The 17,533-nt window shown below is 35.0% G+C and overlaps 1 protein-coding gene across 4 annotated transcripts in view; it reads right to left on the reverse strand.

The window, feature by feature from the left end:
• CENPU (centromere protein U) overlaps nt 1-17,533 on the reverse strand; it is an 80,253-nt gene that overhangs the window by 29,358 nt on the left and 33,362 nt on the right. For all 4 annotated transcript variants that reach the window (XM_051966398.1, XM_051966397.1, XM_051966399.1 and 1 more), the window contains exons 7-11: nt 17,439-17,502; nt 10,382-10,487; nt 5,498-5,576; nt 5,140-5,187; nt 565-626 (exon numbers count right to left, since the gene is read on the reverse strand). In XM_051966398.1, coding sequence (XP_051822358.1) covers nt 565-626; nt 5,140-5,187; nt 5,498-5,576; nt 10,382-10,487; nt 17,439-17,502 — 359 coding nt within the window. The remainder of the gene's footprint in view (nt 1-564; nt 627-5,139; nt 5,188-5,497; nt 5,577-10,381; nt 10,488-17,438; nt 17,503-17,533) is intronic.

The raw sequence follows: 17,533 nt of genomic DNA on the forward strand, positions 1-17,533 counted from the left end.
AAGGGAAAGGGGGCGGGGAGGAAGAGGGGTCAACTGTATGCAGAATGGAAAAGAAAGAAGTGTCTGAGTTTAAATAGAGCTTTAAAAGTCAACCCAGAGGAGAGACAAACACATCTCAATCTTTTTTGGCATCTCCCCCAGTCCTGGTCACAGAATAGTTACCAAATACATGTGGGTTGAGGAAATGATATAATGTCAGACCACAGATGAGCCAGGCCCCACGACACCTTCCACTGCCCCTCCCCAGCATCAGACCCAACTCCGGCATGCACTTCTTTGTTCCAGATGAGAGCTCCCAATCTAATCCTGTGTCCTGGATCTTGATCTGATCTCTCCGCCACAGTGCCTAAGATGTGAGCTGGGACCCACCCCATGAAACCAACACCACTGGGCTTTAAGATTAAACAGAAAGCAGCAAGAGAGACCAATACATGGGTCCAGGTTAATTCTATAAAACTGATCTTATGAAGACAGATTCTCTCTGGACTTCAACCAAAGGTTTCATCTGTAAAGATAAAAATTAGTCTAGAACTTTCAGTTCTAAAAATTCTTCAAATCATTTACCTTATTAGTTGATCTTGAGCTTCAAATAAACATTTCCTTTTCTTATTGATATTTGTAATCACCTAAATAATACAGTAATTATTAGTTACATGTACATAGAGGTTTAGATAATCATTATTATAGTTGGCTTGTATCTTACTATGTGCCATCTTATTAGATTTTTACAATAATTTATTTTACTGATGAGGAAACTGAGGCAAAGAGAGATGAAGTGACTTCCTATGTGCTAAGCACTAGGAAAACAAAGGAAAAAAAACAAAACAAAAACCAGTTCCTGCCCTCAAGGATCACACAGTGCTCAAGCCTGATGGGATCTCAGGTCCCTACAGTTTATTCACTTCATTTTCTACTTGCCCCAGGCAGAGACAGCATGCTACCCTGGCAAGACTCAGACATACAACATCATAGGACCCCAGACTTAAGAGCTGGAAGGAGTTCAATCCCCTTCACATAACAGCAAGGTTACATGGCTCCCTGAAATTCTGTTAAGGGGCCTCATGAACTCATCTTTTTTAGTTGCCATTATTTTCCAGAAAAACTGTACCCCGAGCATGCAGGGTACCCTGGAATGTGTTAAGAATAGACCCCCACCCTCACAAACTACCAATGATCATATCAATAACAAAACTAACAGAAATCATGACTATCTAAATAGCTGCAAAAAAAGCTTCTGACAAAATACAATATCCATTCTCATTAAAAACAGTAGAGAACATAGGAATAAATGGAATATTTCTTAAAATGAAAAGCATCTATCTAAAACCATCAGCAAGCATTATATCTAATAGGGATAAGCTAGAAGTTTTCCAAGCTCAGAGGTGAAATAAGGATGCCTGTTAGCACACTACTTTCAATTATTATTCAATTCAATATTGTTCAATAACTAGAATTGCTAGCTTTAGCAGTATGAAAAAGAAATAGAAGGAATTAGAGTAGGCAATGAGGAAACAAAACTATTTCTCTTTCCAGATGATATGAAGGTTTACTTAAGAGAATCCTAGAGAATCAGCTAAAAAACTATTTGAAATAATTAACTTGAGCAAAGTTGCAGGACCATAAACTAAACCCACATAAATCTCATCAGCATTTTTATGTTACAAAAAAGAGAATGAAATCTCACTTAATTTGGCAGTGTCAGGATAAACCCAGGAACTATATGAACACAATTACAAAACACTTTTCACACACAGTGATGAAAAAATATCAAGTGCTTATGGTTTAAGCTGAGCTAATATAATAAAAATGATAATTGTACATAAATTAATCTACTTACTCAGCACCATATCAAAGCCAAAACATTATTTTATAGTGCTAGGAAAAAAAACCAACACAATTCATCTGGAAGAACAAAAAGTCAAGAATATCAAGGGAACTAATTGAAAACACACACACACACACACACACACACACACACACACACACACACACACACACACACACACACACGTGGCCTTGCTGCTGTACCACACTTATTATAAACTATTATATAATAATATCGACTATTATAAAGTGGCAATCATCAAAAACATCTGGTATGAGTATGAGCTAAGAAAAAGTGGCAGCTCAGTGTAATAGGTTAGGTTCATCAGACACAATAGTCAATCAACGATTAAAGTAATCTACTATTTCCTAAATCCAAAAACTCCAGCTTCTGTGATAAGAACTCATTATTTGGAAAAATTTGCTGGGAAAACTAGACAATAATATGGCAAAATCTAGGTGAAAAATTCATAATTCTATACACCAAGATAAAGTTGAAATGGGTTCATGATTTAAACAAAAAGGGTAATAACTATGAGCAATTTAGAAGAGCAAGGTATAGTTTAACTATCAGATCTTTGGAGAAAGGAGGAATTTATGACGAAATAGAACGTTATGAAATGCAAAATGGATAATTTTGATTACATTAAATTAAAAAGGTTTTGCACAAACAAAATCAATGCAACCAAAATGAGAAAGGAAGTAGAAGGCTGGAAAACAATTTTTACAGCCAGTGTTTCTGATAAAGGCTTCATTTCTCAAATATCTAGAGAACCAAGTCAAATTCATAATACAAGTCATTTCCAAATGAATAAATGGTCAAAGGACATGGACGGACAACTTTAAGATGAAGAAATTCAAGCCATTTAAAATCATATTAAAAAATGCTCTAAAATCACTATTGATTAGAGAAATGCAAATTAAAACAACTTTGAGGTAATACCTCATTCCTATCAGACTGATTAAGATGACCAAAAAAGATAACAATAAATGTTGAAGGGGATGTGGGAAAACTGGAATACTAATACATTGCTGATGGAGCTGTGAATTGATTCAGGAATACTGGAGAGCAATTTGGAACTATGCCCCAACGGCTATAAAACTGCAATCCAGTTGTGTCACTATTGGGTCTACATCCCAAAGAGATCATAAAAGAGGGGAAAAACCCACACGTGTTAGAATGTTTGTAGCAGCTCTTTTTATGGGAGCAAGGAACAGGAAATTGAATGGATGCTCATCAATTGGAGGAATACTAAAAAAGTTGTGGTGTTTGAATGTGATGGAATATATTGTTCTATAAGAAATGATGAATAGGCTGATTTCAAAAAGCTTGGAAAAACTTACATGAACTGATGCTGAGTGAAATGAGCAGAACCAGGAAAACACTGGGTACAGTAATAGCAAGATTGTGTGATGATCAACTATGACAGACTTAGCTCTTCTTAGCAGTACAATGATTTTAAGATAATTCCAATTGACTTGGGATGAAAAATGCCATCTGCATCCAGAGAGAGAACTATGGAGACTGAATAAAGATTAAAGCATACAATTTACACAGTTTTATTTTTCCCCCTTTCTTGTGGTTTTTCCCTTTTGTTCTGATTTTTCTTTGACAACAAGACTGATATGAAAATGTTTATAAAGATTGTACATGTATCAAATTGCTTACTGTCTTGGGGAAGGGGGAGGTAAGGAAGGGAGAAAAAAAATCTCTTTATATTTTTATATTTAGTTGGGGGAAAAAATGAGTCTTTTCCCTTCCCCAACATTTGTTCTTTGCACCCCAAGCTGAATTCCCATGTGTCCTTAGGAGGCAAAACAGGTACTACTCAATGTGTGCCAGGCTGGAAAAATGCTTGTATAGCTGGGGTCCTTTGCAGATAAGTGGACTCTCCCATATTCATAGTCTAGTGGTTCCCCCAAGGGGGGAAAAATGTGGTTCTTGCTTCTCCCCTTTGGGAAGGGTTTCATCTCTTTCCCACTTTTACTGTGCCTCTCCCTTCCCATGCCATACCCTTCAGGTAAAAATATGTTTTTTCTGCCTTCTTTTTGTTATTTTGTCATAAATATGCAAATTTCTATAAAGATTATGAATTCAAGTTTCATATGCATGTTCATTTCACTTGTAATAAACTTAGCTTTTTCATATGTCTTGTGACATTGTGATTACCTGGTGATGACTCACACAAGAAGTAAATACCTGAAATGGAATAACCCAGGGCCTTTGACTCAAGAAGCCGGGTTCTTTCCATTGTACCACACTGCCTTGGTGGTTGGAAAGGGTCTTAGAGAAAGTGAAGAGATGAGTCAAGAAAACTACTGTTAGCTCACCATCAATGACTCAGTAGGAAGAACGTGGAAAGAGTCCAGTCACACGGAAGTAACAAAGTGCTGTCACATGATATAGGAGTCATTTGATGTTAGTAAACTTCAGGTTCCAGATCTATAAAATGACAGTCTCCAAGTCTCCTCTATGATCCCATATGATATTAGGACAATTGGTATCAATTCCTGATTCAGATACATACCAGTCATATAAACTTAAGACTTCAAATGTGAAAAAAATCTGTTGTAATTCTTAAATCAATACAGAAGTGTATTTTGTTGCATTTCGTAATCAATGTGTAGTGTAAATATAATTTTCCTCATTACATGGATGAAGAATCAGGCCTAAATAAATGCTTTGTCTAAGATCACACAACTAATAGGGCAGCTAGGTAGCACCATAGGGCATAGAGATCAGAAAGCTCCTGAGTTTAAATATAACCTTCAACATGCATTAGGTGTGGGGTCTTGGGCAAGTCACTTAACCCCATTTGCCTCAGTCTCATCACCTGTAAATTGAGCAAGAGAAGAGAATGACTAACCATTTCAGTATTTTTGCCAAGAAAACCCCAAAGAGGGTCATGAAGGGTCATGACACACACTCATGACTAAGAGAATTGCAATCCAGATCTTCTGACTCTGAATCCAGAAACTCAAAGTTTCTTGGACTAACATGAACACTGCCAATGTTGTGTAGTCATTCAGGCAGCAAGGCGAAGTAATGAATAGAGTTCTGGATTTAGAGGAAGGAAGATCCAAGTTTCAATTCTGCCTTAGGCAATGAATATCTATGTAACCCTAAGCAAGTCACTTCACTTCTCCATGCCTCAGTTTATAAAAGCATCCACTTCCAAGGACTGTTATGCCAACTACATGAGTTAATCTATGTAAAGTACTAAAGCGGAACATAAATGTTTGCTATTCTTCTTGTTATTATTGCTATTATTTATATTTTTTATAAAAGTATATCACAAATCATAAATGACCTACCTTGGCATTCTTCCTTTTTAAATTTTTCAGTTTCTGGACTTCGGAAAGCTACACACAAAACAAAACACATTTACATTCAATGTTCAGAACTAGACATTGTTTGTGTTTCAATTTTTAATTGTAATTTTTTTTAATTTTTAAAACTAAAAATTGCAATTAAAAAAAATTTTTTTTAACACAGAACACATGTATGGCACAATGATTATGTCAATGCTGGCTCCAATAAGGTCTCTCATAGACCATAGATATGGGTGTATGGAAGGAGATTCTAGCTTTTGGTCTAAAGAACAAAATAAAATGTTTAAATATTTCAACAACTCATGTTCAGAAATGGTGGTTTCACACCAATAAAACTTACAATTTTAATAAATTGTTCCTTAAAAACAGAATAAAAACTGTCGATTGCTCTTTGGCAAATTATAGAATCCACTTGCTGCCTGTAAGAATAAGAAAGAGAAATTTAGGTGTTTACTAACAATAAAATATATGTTGATATAAACTTTTAGTTTATGTTGTTCTTTTTACAAGAATAATGAATGTGAATTTTAAATTAATCAATTATCCTTTTTGTAGGTTGTATATAAATGATGAATTTCATATATGCACACATGCGTATACACGTATACACACACACACAAAATGCAAGCACATAGATTCAAAACTGTGGAGTTAGTCTTCATAATCTATTTTTGAATCCAGTAATGATGGAAGCTCCATTGTTTTTTCAGAGTCTAGTTTGGGTAAATCTAATCTAATCACTTGGGTCTTTCCTAATATGTTAGCTAATAAAATAATTTTAAATAATTTTTAGGAGTCAAAGACTATTCCTGCCTGGATCGTTTGGTTAGATGACAAAAAAATGCCATCAACTTCAAAACACTAATTCCTAGAGAGAGATTATCAAACCCTTTGTTTACTGATAGAAATCCTCCAAGTTCAAGCTTTGCAAATTATAAGCACTCAACAAGTTTCTGTTGATTTGTTTTTATTTCTTGAATTCTCTGAGGGAGTAATCACTATAATGGATAATCTGTCAATAAAAGTAATATTAGGTCAACATCAGTGACTTAGAACTTTCTCAACTTAAAAGAAATTCATGGACTTAAATTCATAAAGGAAACAGAAATATTGTAAAGTGTCAAATATAACTTTTTCTGAATTGTGGGATTTAAAAAATTAATACGGAATCACATATTAAGTTTAATAGCATGTAATAAGAGATAAAGTCAAAAGCCTTTACTTTCTCTCACAGTGCTGTGTAATTATTTTAGGCAGTTAAGAAGAAAATGGCATTATACATCATGATTACCTTTGAAAAGAAATTCTATCCCTATATTCCAGACTGAGTTAGACACAAAGATTAAAGCGTGTAATCCCTGCTTTCTTGATGTTTATAAATTGTGTTTTTAAATATGCGACAGTGGAAGATAAAGGAGTAAATGACATCACCAAATGTCTAAGAGGCTCAGAGGCTAAAACCTAAATATTCAAAAAGCCATGAAAATGGACTGATTCCACATGCTAAGCCTAGGGACCGGGCTCTGCTTTTACTGATTTCTGATAGTATCTTACTCTCTTCAGTAGATTTTTCAAATCTTCTGCTAGTGGCTAATAGCCATCAAAAGAGAAAGAGAAAGAGTTTTCAATCTGGATATTCTCTTCCATCACACAAATTCTTCTTCTTTCTCTTAATCCAATGGCTTCTAGCACTCTTCCCAATTCAATGAAATGGGTACTTATTCCAGCGTTCCTCTCCTTATATAATCTTCTCCCTTGCAGATTCCATCAACTCAATGGAGTGGCTTTCACTATCTTTCTGATGATTCCCACACTCAGGATTCTCTCCAGACCACTTGGAGTAAATGACTCGGTTTGCACTGAGAAAACTGAGTCCTTAAATCTGATGGGAGGTCCCCTCAACTTGATTCCTCAAAAAAAAAAAAAAATACTCAGTATCATCATCCATTCTCTTCCACCATCATCACAGAGGAAAAATAATCACTATTCCTTAATAAGGTAATGCCTCTAATTGTAGACTTGACCTTATCTCCCATGAGGACTCCAATCTCTTTCCCTCTTCACTGACTCTTTTTCATCTGCCTAAAAACATGCTCATTTATCACCAATCCTTAAAAAAATTTTCCCATTACCTTTCTGCCCATTTTTTCCCCTAAGTTTGGAACAGATCCCATTTTTTTTAATAATAGCTTTTTATTTTCAAAATATATGCAAAGATAATTTTCAACATTCACTCTTGCAAAACCTTTGTTCCAATTTTTTCTCCCTCCCTTTCCCCACTCTGTCCCCTAGACAACAAAGAATCCAATACAGGTTAAACATGTGCAATTATTTTATACATATTTCCATATTTATCATGCTGCAAAAGAAAAATCAGATTAAAAAACAAAGGAAAAGCAAAAAAAAAAAAAGCAAGCAAACAACAACAGAAAAGGTGAAAATACTATGTTGTGATCCACACTCGGTCCCCACAATTCTCTTTCTGTATGCAGATGACTCTCTTCATCACAAGTCCAATGGAAATAGCCTAAATCACCTCATTGTTGAAAAGAACCATGTCCATCAGAATTGATCATCTCATAATCTTGTTGTTTCTGTGTACAATGTTCTCTTGGTTCTAGTTCTACTCACCTCATTTAGCATCAGTTCATGTAAATCTCTCCAGATTTCTCTGAAATCAGCCCGCTGATTGTTTCTTATAGAATAATAATATTCCAAAATATTCATATACCTTAACTTATTCAGCCATTCTCCAACTGATGGGCATCCATTCAGTTTCCAGTTCCTTGTCACTACAAAAAGAGCTGTCACAAACATTTTTGCTCACAAGGGTCCTTTCCTCTTTTTTATGATCTTTTTGGGACACAGATGACCAGAGTATGCATAGTTTGATAGCCCATTGGGCACAGGTCCAAACTGTTCTCTAGAAGGATTGGTTCAGTTCATAACTCCATCAACAAAGTATTAAGCATCCCAGTTTTCCCACATCCCCTCCAACATTATCATTATCAATTGAAGAATGGCTTGTCTGTATGTATTTTAAAAAATTAAAAAGCCAACAAAATAAAATAAGTACAAAAGAGGAGACATAAAATTAAAGAAATAGGCAAGTTGAAAAAAAATAAGCTAGACATGTAAAAAAATAACCCTAAAAACTGATTTTTCTAAAAGATCAACAAAACTGATAAAAATAGCCAATTTGTTAAAAGAAAGAAAAAAAAAAAGAATTGGCCAGTCATTCTCCAACTGAAATATGGCTAAAGGATATTAACAGGCAATTTTCAGACAAAGAAATTAAAGCCACTTCTAGTCATATGAAAAAAATGCTCTAAATCACTACTGACCAGAGAAATATAAATTAAGACAACTCTGAGATACTACTATACAACTCTCAGATTGGCTAAGATGACAGGAAAATATAATGATAAAAGTTGGAAGGCATGTGGGAAAACCGGGACACTAATACTTTATTGATGGAGTTGTGAAATGATCCAATCATTCTAGAGAGCAATTTGGAACTATGTTCAAAGGGCTATCAAACTGTGCACACCCTTTGATCCAACCAGTGTCTCTACTAAGTCTGTATCCCAGCTCATTAAAAAGGGAAAAGGATCCACATGTGCAAAAATGTTTGTAGCAGCTCTTTTTGTAGTGACTAAGGAACTGGAAACTGACTAGATGCCCATCATTTGAGGAATGGCTGAATAAATTATGATATATGAATGTTATGGAATATTATTGTTCTATAAGACATGATTCAGCAGGCTTATTTCAGAAAGGCCTGGAGAGACTTACATAAAGTGATGCTAAGTGAAATGAGTAGAATCAAGAGAAAATGTACACAGCAACAACAAGAGCATGTGATAATCAACTATGATAAACTTGGCTCTTTTCAGCAATGAGGTGATTCAGGCCAATTCCAATAGTCTTGTGATAGAGAGAGGCCATCTTCAACCAGAGAGAGGACCATGGGGATTTAATGTGGAACACAACATAGTATTTTTACCTTTTTTGTTGTTGCTTGCTTGCTTTTCTTTTTTTTTTCTTTTTTGATCTAATTTTTTTGTGCAGCATGATAATTGTGTAAATATGTTTGGAAGAACAGAACATGTTTAACCTATATTGGATTACTTGCTGTCTAGAGAAGGGATTGGAGAAGGGAGGGAGAAAAATTTGGAATACAATGTTTTGCAAGGATGAATGTCAAAAATTACCTTTGAGTGTATTTTGAAAATAAAAAGCTATTATTAGAAATTTTTTAAAACCATATCAATGTTCATCAATCCTTTCCTTTTCTATTTTTTTAATAGAAAGTATTTTTGCATGTGTTGTGTGTGTGTATATATATACACACACACACACACATATATATATATATATACATACACACACACATATACACACACACACACACACACACACACATATATATATGTAATTCCCCCCCCCCCCCCAGACTGCTTTAGAAACATCCTGGAAATAATGGTTTCAATTACCATTTTTCTTTCACATAATTAATAATTGATTTTAGGATTTATTCTCTGACACAATGATTTTTCAAGATTTCAATGTTAAGTTTCCATTTGGGTCTCACATGATCTTTAATATACAATCCAAACTATTAACTGTGTTCTCCTTTTCCGTCAGAACAAAACTTCTTGAAAAAGTTATGACTACTTCACCAAGGGTTCTCTCTTAAACTTCTTATACTATAATCTTGTCTCCTTCAGAGAATCAGTGGTTATTCTTGCCCTTTCCTCCCACAACTATAATAATGTAAGTTGCTCTTTTAAAGGCCCTCTTGAGTTTGACATATTCAACTCTTCCTCGACTTCTGCATTACATATTAATCTTGGTATAAAGAGAATCTCTTTTCTTGGCTTTAGAGATGCCTTCTCTTTTAGTTCTCATCTTGCTTGAGGTACTTTCCCTTCTCCATACCCTCTGATGATTCTTCATACTCTTCTCCAGCCCATAAGGTGAATATTTATGAGAGTTGTATCCCAAGTCCTTATTTTTCCTTTATAAACATTCTCCATTGGTAACCTATGTCTTTCACTATCAAACACTTAGAAGCACAATTTATATCACAACTTAAATACATTAGGTAAGCAGGGATTGCACTCTAATCTTTGTATAATTTAGTAATGTATATATTGGATACTTCCTTATTTAAGATAATATCCCTATTATTGTGTAAAAGAAAAAAAGGTTGAAGGCTTACTTGTACTGTACCAGGGTGTCCTCAAATGCAGATAACACAATATGTGACTTTGCTTTACCTCTGGTAGACCTTTTCTTCTTCTCTAGAGATGAAATACACTGAGAGTCTGAGAAATAACAAAGATATAAAAAGGAAAACATTTCAATACTCTCCTGAAAAGTTAAAAAAAAAAAAAAAAAAGCCATGGCATTCTTATAACATGCCTAGCACTGGATTTAGAGTCAAAAGCTCATTAGATTCAAAAGAATCAAAAGGTTGAATGCCAATTCTGTTCCTGAAGACCTGTGTGACTTGGGGCAAGTTAATCTCCCCTGGATTCCAATTTACTTATATACATATAAGCATATATTACATTTTGAAAATTAAAAAGCTATTATTAGAAATTCTTTAAAACCATATCAATGCTCATTCAATCCTTTCCTTTTCTATTTTTTAATAGAAAGTACTTTTGCATGTGTATATACATATATGTAATTCCCCCCCCCCAGACTGCTTTAGAAACATCCTGGAAATAATGGTTTCAATTACTTATTATTCAACTAATTATTATTTTAAGAAAAAACCTAAAACAATGGATTAGATGACAGATAAGGTATTTTCTAGCTCTAAATCCCATTAACCACATATCATATTAATCTAAGATTATGGATTCCCAGATTCAAATGTCTTCATATCTTATATCAAATCTTAAACATTTTCTATTTTGATATTGCTTCATTGAACATCATACCATGATGAGTACATCTTCAGTCTTTCTTCTAGTATGAGATTTTATATCTATATATCACACACATACACACACATATATAATATGTATATACAATAGACATATAATAATTGGTCAAGAATAGGATATCCAGTGTATTCTGATGGAAGTGGATCTCTTCGATAAAGAGAATTAATTCAGTTTCAATTGATCAAGGATGGACAGAAGCAGCTACACCCAAAGAAAGAACACTGGGAAATGAATATAAACTGTTTGCATTTTTGTTTTTCTTCTCGGGTTATTTATATCTTCTGAATCCAATTCTCCCTGTGCAACAAGAAAACTTTTCGGTTCTGCACACATATATTGTATCTAGGATACACTGTAACCTACTTAACATGTAAAGGACTGCTTGCTATCTGGGGGAGGGGGTGGAGCGAGGGAGGGGAAAAATCGGAACCAGAAGTGAGCGCAAGGGATAATGCTGTAAAAAATTACCCTGGCATGGGTCCTATCAATAAAAAGTTATTAAAAAAAAAAAAAAAAAGAATAGGATATCCAGGAAATTCCCTTTTATAATTAATTTCATATTTTAACCCTAAGTTAATTCTAGAATTGATCAACAAGTTTTTATTAAGCACTTGTCATGTGTAAGACAGATACTCTGTCAAGCCAAGGTAATAAAGACAAAAGTGAAAACATTTTTGCCCACAAGGACTGAGATCCAGAAAGAATAGAAGCAGAGAAGAGTCCCATTTTCAAAAAGCTCAAGAATGCAAATAAGTGGGAAAGGCCCCTCTTTGAATAAAAGCTTCTAGGAAAATTGAAAAGCAATTTGGCAAAAATAAAAGTCCAAATTTCTTATAGCATATATCACAAAAAGCTCCACACAGGACAGATCCTAAAAGTGAAAGATCGCATTACAAAAAAAACAAAAATTAAATAACTAAAACATTTAACTACAGAAAACTACAGAACTACAGAAAAGGAGGAGAATCCCTAACCAACCAAATAAAAGATAATATTATTTTAAAAATAGTATAAATCACTATAAGAACACACACACAAAAACTTTTGGACAAAATCAAAACATACTAGCTGGGAATCACATAAAAATATTATGTTTTAATATGAAAAGTTATAATAATTATCTCCAAAAAACTTTTTTATAATATATAAAGAGTTGTTACAAACATGCCATTTCCTAAGACAATAAGTAGTAACTAGATATGACTAGTTTTCAAAAAAAGAAAAACAAATGTTCAAACCATAAGCAAGTTTGATCCAAATCACTTGATAAAAGAAATGTAAATAAAATGAACTGTGATATTTGATCTCATTCCCAATAAAGATGATTGAAAAATGGAAATGGCCAATGTTGAAAGGGCTTTATGAAAGTATTCTATTATGCTGTTGGTGAACTTGTGAATCATTCTGGCAATCAATTTGTAATTAGGTGAGAAAATTCACTAAATTGTACCCCCCCCCCTTGACTGAAAGATGTCATTTTCATATTCTCCAAGGTTGTCAGTGGCAAAAAAAAGTCCTACCTATGTGAAAGGAATAAATCATTTGGACCCCTGGCTCTATTCCAATCAGTATTAATTTGATAGAATAATCTCAAAGTTCTGTACATCAGGTCCCAAAGCTGTGAGCTGCAAATTCTAAGTTCACTTACTTAACTAGAGGAAGTTGGCTAAAGGCTTTCCATTCTTGTTTTGCCTTATATGGTGACCAAGCTTAGCAGAATTCACAACTACGTGGAAAATCCCCCAAAATATTTTTTTACCTTCAGATTAATCCCTTGTCTGTTCCCCCCGCCCCCTGCCTTTTTTGAGGCAATTGCCAAGGGTCACATAGATAGTAAATGTTAAGTGTTAAGTATCTGAGGCTGGATTTGAACTCAGATCCTCCTAAATCCAGGGCCGATTCTATATCCACTGTGCCTCCTAGCTGCCCCATGACTTATGCCCTTATGACCACTTAGGTCACTGACTGTGACATTTATACCACTTTCCTCCTGCCCAAATTAAGAAGTCTGTCTATCTACTTGTTGGTGAAGTTGTGAACGAATCCAACCATTCTGGAGAACAATTTGGAATTATGCCCAAAAAGTTATCAAACTGTGCATACCCTTTGATCCAGCAGTGCTACTACTGAGCTTAAAGAGATACTAAAGAAGGGAAAGGGACCTGTATGTGCCAAAATGTTTGTGGCAGCCCTTTTTGTGGTGGCTAGAAACTGGAAAATGAATGGATGCCCATCAATTGGAGAATGATTGGGTAAATTGTGGTATATGAATGTTATGGAATAATATTGTTCTGTAAGAAATGACCAGCAGGATGAATACAGAGAGGCTTGGAGAGACTTACATGAACTGATGCCGAGTGAAATGAGCAGAACTAGGAGATCATTATATACTTCAACAACAATATTGTATGAGGATGTATTCTGATGGAAGTGGATATCTTCAACAAAGAGAAGATCTAATTCAGTTCCAACGGATCAATGATGGACAGAATCAGCTACACCCAGAGAAAGAACACTGGGAAATGAATGTGGACTACTTGCATTTTTGTTTTTCTTTCCAGGTTATTTTTACCTTTATATTTTACCAATTCTTCCTGTGCAACAAGAGAACTGTATGGTTCTGCACACATATATTGTATCTAGGATATACTTTTTAACATGTTTAACATGTATAAGGCTGCCTGCCATCTAGGGGAGGGAGTGGAGGGAGAGAATGGAAAAGTCAGAACAGAAGTGAGTGCAAGGGATAATGTTGTAAAAAATTACCCAGGCATATGTTCTGTTGATAAAAAGTTATAATTAAAAATAAAAAATAAAACTATGAGAATTCCTAAAAATAAAAGCTATTATTATTTATTTATCAACAGAAATACATAGGTTCAAAGGCTTTTCTATAAATTAACAATGTTCAACCGAATTGAAGTTAATAAAATTGCTGGGTTTGAGTCTTCTGAAGTGATACTATTACTCCATGCTTAAAAATTTCTTTCAACAATAAATTATTTTTGGAAATGCAAAAAAAAAAAGTCTGTCCATTTTATGTGGAAATATTGTTTCACCCAACTTGTGACACTGCTAATATATAACTTATGCATCACATGTCAATCAATGGAACTATTCTGTATTTGGTATAGTTGTTCTAGAAAAACAGGACATCTAGTCCTATAAATACCCTGGAAGAGGTGGCATCTCAGATCATTCGGAAGATCTAACGTCTACTTCACTGGAAAGGACCATGGACCCTTTAATAAAGAGTTATTGGTTTAGACCTCTACCTTAGTCTCCCTTATTGTAGATGGGATAATTTTAATCCCCACATATGCTATACCCCATTTAAAGTAACCTATGAGATTCTGCCCTGATATTTATCAGGAGAGAAACACACCTGAATTGTTCACTGGGTATGAACACAAGGCTTGGACACTTCTCTATATCAGATAAGCATTCTCTTCAGATTGCCTGAGTTACTTGGTCATGCCTTCTAGGGTCTATAGAAAACTAGCAGAATAGAGAAGAGATAATTCCAGCTAACTCTCTGAGAAAGCATAGACTGAGGGATCGAGAGGCACAGAGCCCAGATCCTATCTCAGTCCCAGTTTCCCTTTTCCAAATTCCCCACTTCACGAAATACCCTAATTAAATATGACTAATTGACATCAACTGCTAACCACAGCGGAAAGCATGCCAGTTATAGAATTATGAGCTATATTATTAATCCTGATGGCATGTAGTAGCTGTGTTCCTGAGAACCTGACTTGTCCATACAAGCGAGAGTTGGAAAAGAAGCTTCAGAGCATGCCTGAACATATATAACAATTTATTTTAACAACTTTTTATTGCAACAACAATAACAAACTGGAAACAAAAATGAATAACCATTGAATAGAGAATTGCAGGGCAAACTATATAGAAATATAAAGAAAAACTAAGCAATCAACCAGAGGCAGTGCCACATGGTCTACAGAGAGCAGGCCTGAAGTTGGCCTTGAAACCTGGTAGGACTTCTACCTTGGACATATCCTGGCTAGGGGACAAAGGCATGTCACTTAATCTCTCCAGGCAGGTTTTCTAACTCTATAAATTTCAGAGGGATCAACTGTCATTGGTTGAGAGAAGTTTCCAATGAGAGGTTGCTTACATTTGATTTGGTTCCTGTTTCCAAGAAATCAAGTAAGTACTTATTCCGTGTCAAGCACTAGGTGTGCTGGGGATAAAATACCAAAAATGAATAAGCCCTGCCCTCAAAGAGCTTACACATATATAAACAGGATGCAAAGGCAATTCTGAGGGGGAAGACACTAACAACTGGAGAAAGTGGGAAAGAGTGCAGTTGAACAGTCTTCAGGAATCTTGGTTCTAAAACATGTAAAAAAATCTAGAAGCAAAATGCTGAAAAGCAAATGAGAATTTCAAATAATAGAGCCAAAGCAGTCTGCCACAGATTTCAAATGAATGTACCAAGTCTCCTCTAGGATTTTTGGAAATCAACAGAAAGGGGAAAAAATCCACTGATCCATCCTACCTTCTTTGAGAATTCTTGCAACACTGCTATCAGTTGTAATGAGGTCCTGAGTAATTAGGATCGGCAGAGAAGGCAAGTTGGGAAGGACATTGATGGGTAAGGTCAGCCTTACAGTCCCACCCCAGTGGAGGTTTTTTGTGTAACCATACCTTACAGAATCCAGTCAGAAAGCCAAGTGATGATGTCAATCCCACCCTACCTCACCCCCGATTAAATTTCTGTAATAAAATTGGCTTGTGGCCTATACCATTCTTGGCTAAATCCCTATTGGGGTTAACCCATCACAGCATTATGCCCCATGGTGTTTTTCTCCTCATTCCTTCCTCTTGTTGTAGCATTTTTTCCTTATCAGAGCTAACTTTTTTAGGATACTAAACTAAATCCTTTTTGGGATTTAGCTTTCCAGTCAATGGTGTACTCCCACCTCAAGGTGTATTCCCTTTCTCCTGATTGCGAGTTCCTTCAGAGAATTTGTCTTTTCCATTTTTAATTGTTAACACCCTTTTCCTTGATAACTATATAGTCTCCCAAATCCATTTCATATTTACCACGTCTATTTTACCTTTTCACTTTGTCCTAAACCTCTTTTCACAAAGGTACCTTTTGACAAAGAAAAGGCTCTTGTGAATTCTTCACATGTGAATTGCTAACAAACTATTATCATTTAAATTGCTCTCCTCAATCTCATCATTTGGTGCCAATTGCTAACCTCGATCTCATCAGTTGAACACTGCTTTGTATTATTCTTTTATTTTTTTCTATGTTCAAAGCCTGAATTCAAAGAAATATGAAAATGCTTGTATGAAATGAAAATGAGTAAAGAAAGCAGAACTCAAGAGGTTTATGACATACATGACTACAATAATGTAAACTGAGTCCTGGGAAGCTAATAAGCAAAATTAACCTTGTCCTCTCAGTAGAAATGTGGGAAATGTATAATATGTATATGTAGTCGATATATTAGTTGCCTTTGGTTTTAATGGTTTGAGATTTTTTATTTTTTTGCTATATCAAAGGGCTTAGGAGTAGGGAGAGTGTAATTAAGGGTAACATTCAATCGCAAAACCATTTTTTAAAAGAAAAAATGTAAACCATCCCCTTTGTTTAAAAGATGAAAGACTTTGGTCTAGAAAAGCTTTTGTCATGACCTTACAACTGAGTGTCAGAGCCAGAGAGAGATTCTGGGTTTTCTGATGTCCCATCCAGTATCCTCTATTGTTGACAATGACTTAAAAGTCCAGAGAGCTAGGGAAATGAGGTGAAGCTAGATAAATCAATGATTAGCAGCAATAGCACTGGCAGTTCCTTGGAATAACCTGATGTTAGTTGCCAAGTCCAGTGGGGTCACATCTTTCTCTTCCTGACTGTAAAGTCCTATTCTACTTCTTAGACTTGTGATCTTGCCAACATGCTCACAGTTTTCTCATTTTGTTCCCATGTGAAAAGACTGCTTTTTTTCTCAGGCCTCCCAGTGGGCCTTTATGGCTAAAATCAGAGGGAGCCGAGCTTGTTGTTTACAATTTTCCTAGGCACAATAAAAAGGATATTCTTAGATGTAGCTAATTTATTTAAATCTAACAGTGCCCAATCTTCAGGATAGAGAAGAATAGCTCCTTGGAAATTATCTCAGTCTTAAGAGTTACTGGTATTGATATAGAGTGAAGTTTCTTCCCTGGAAGTTTTCTTTGCCAATGAACACAGAAGTCCATGCCCTATCTATAAGCAATATATTTAAATTTATTTCCTAAAAAGAAATCCCCCCAATTACTATAAAAATTATAATAGTCAGTATTTGTTACCTGGGTTTAATGGGTGACTTTCAGATTTCTCCTTTTCAAGAGAGATCCCTCTTCTGAGAGTCTTCTATAAAGAACACAATATAACTTGATAAATG

This window comes from Antechinus flavipes, chromosome 6 (genome assembly GCF_016432865.1).
Source record: "Antechinus flavipes isolate AdamAnt ecotype Samford, QLD, Australia chromosome 6, AdamAnt_v2, whole genome shotgun sequence".
In the NCBI taxonomy this organism is placed as follows: Eukaryota; Metazoa; Chordata; class Mammalia; order Dasyuromorphia; family Dasyuridae; genus Antechinus; species Antechinus flavipes.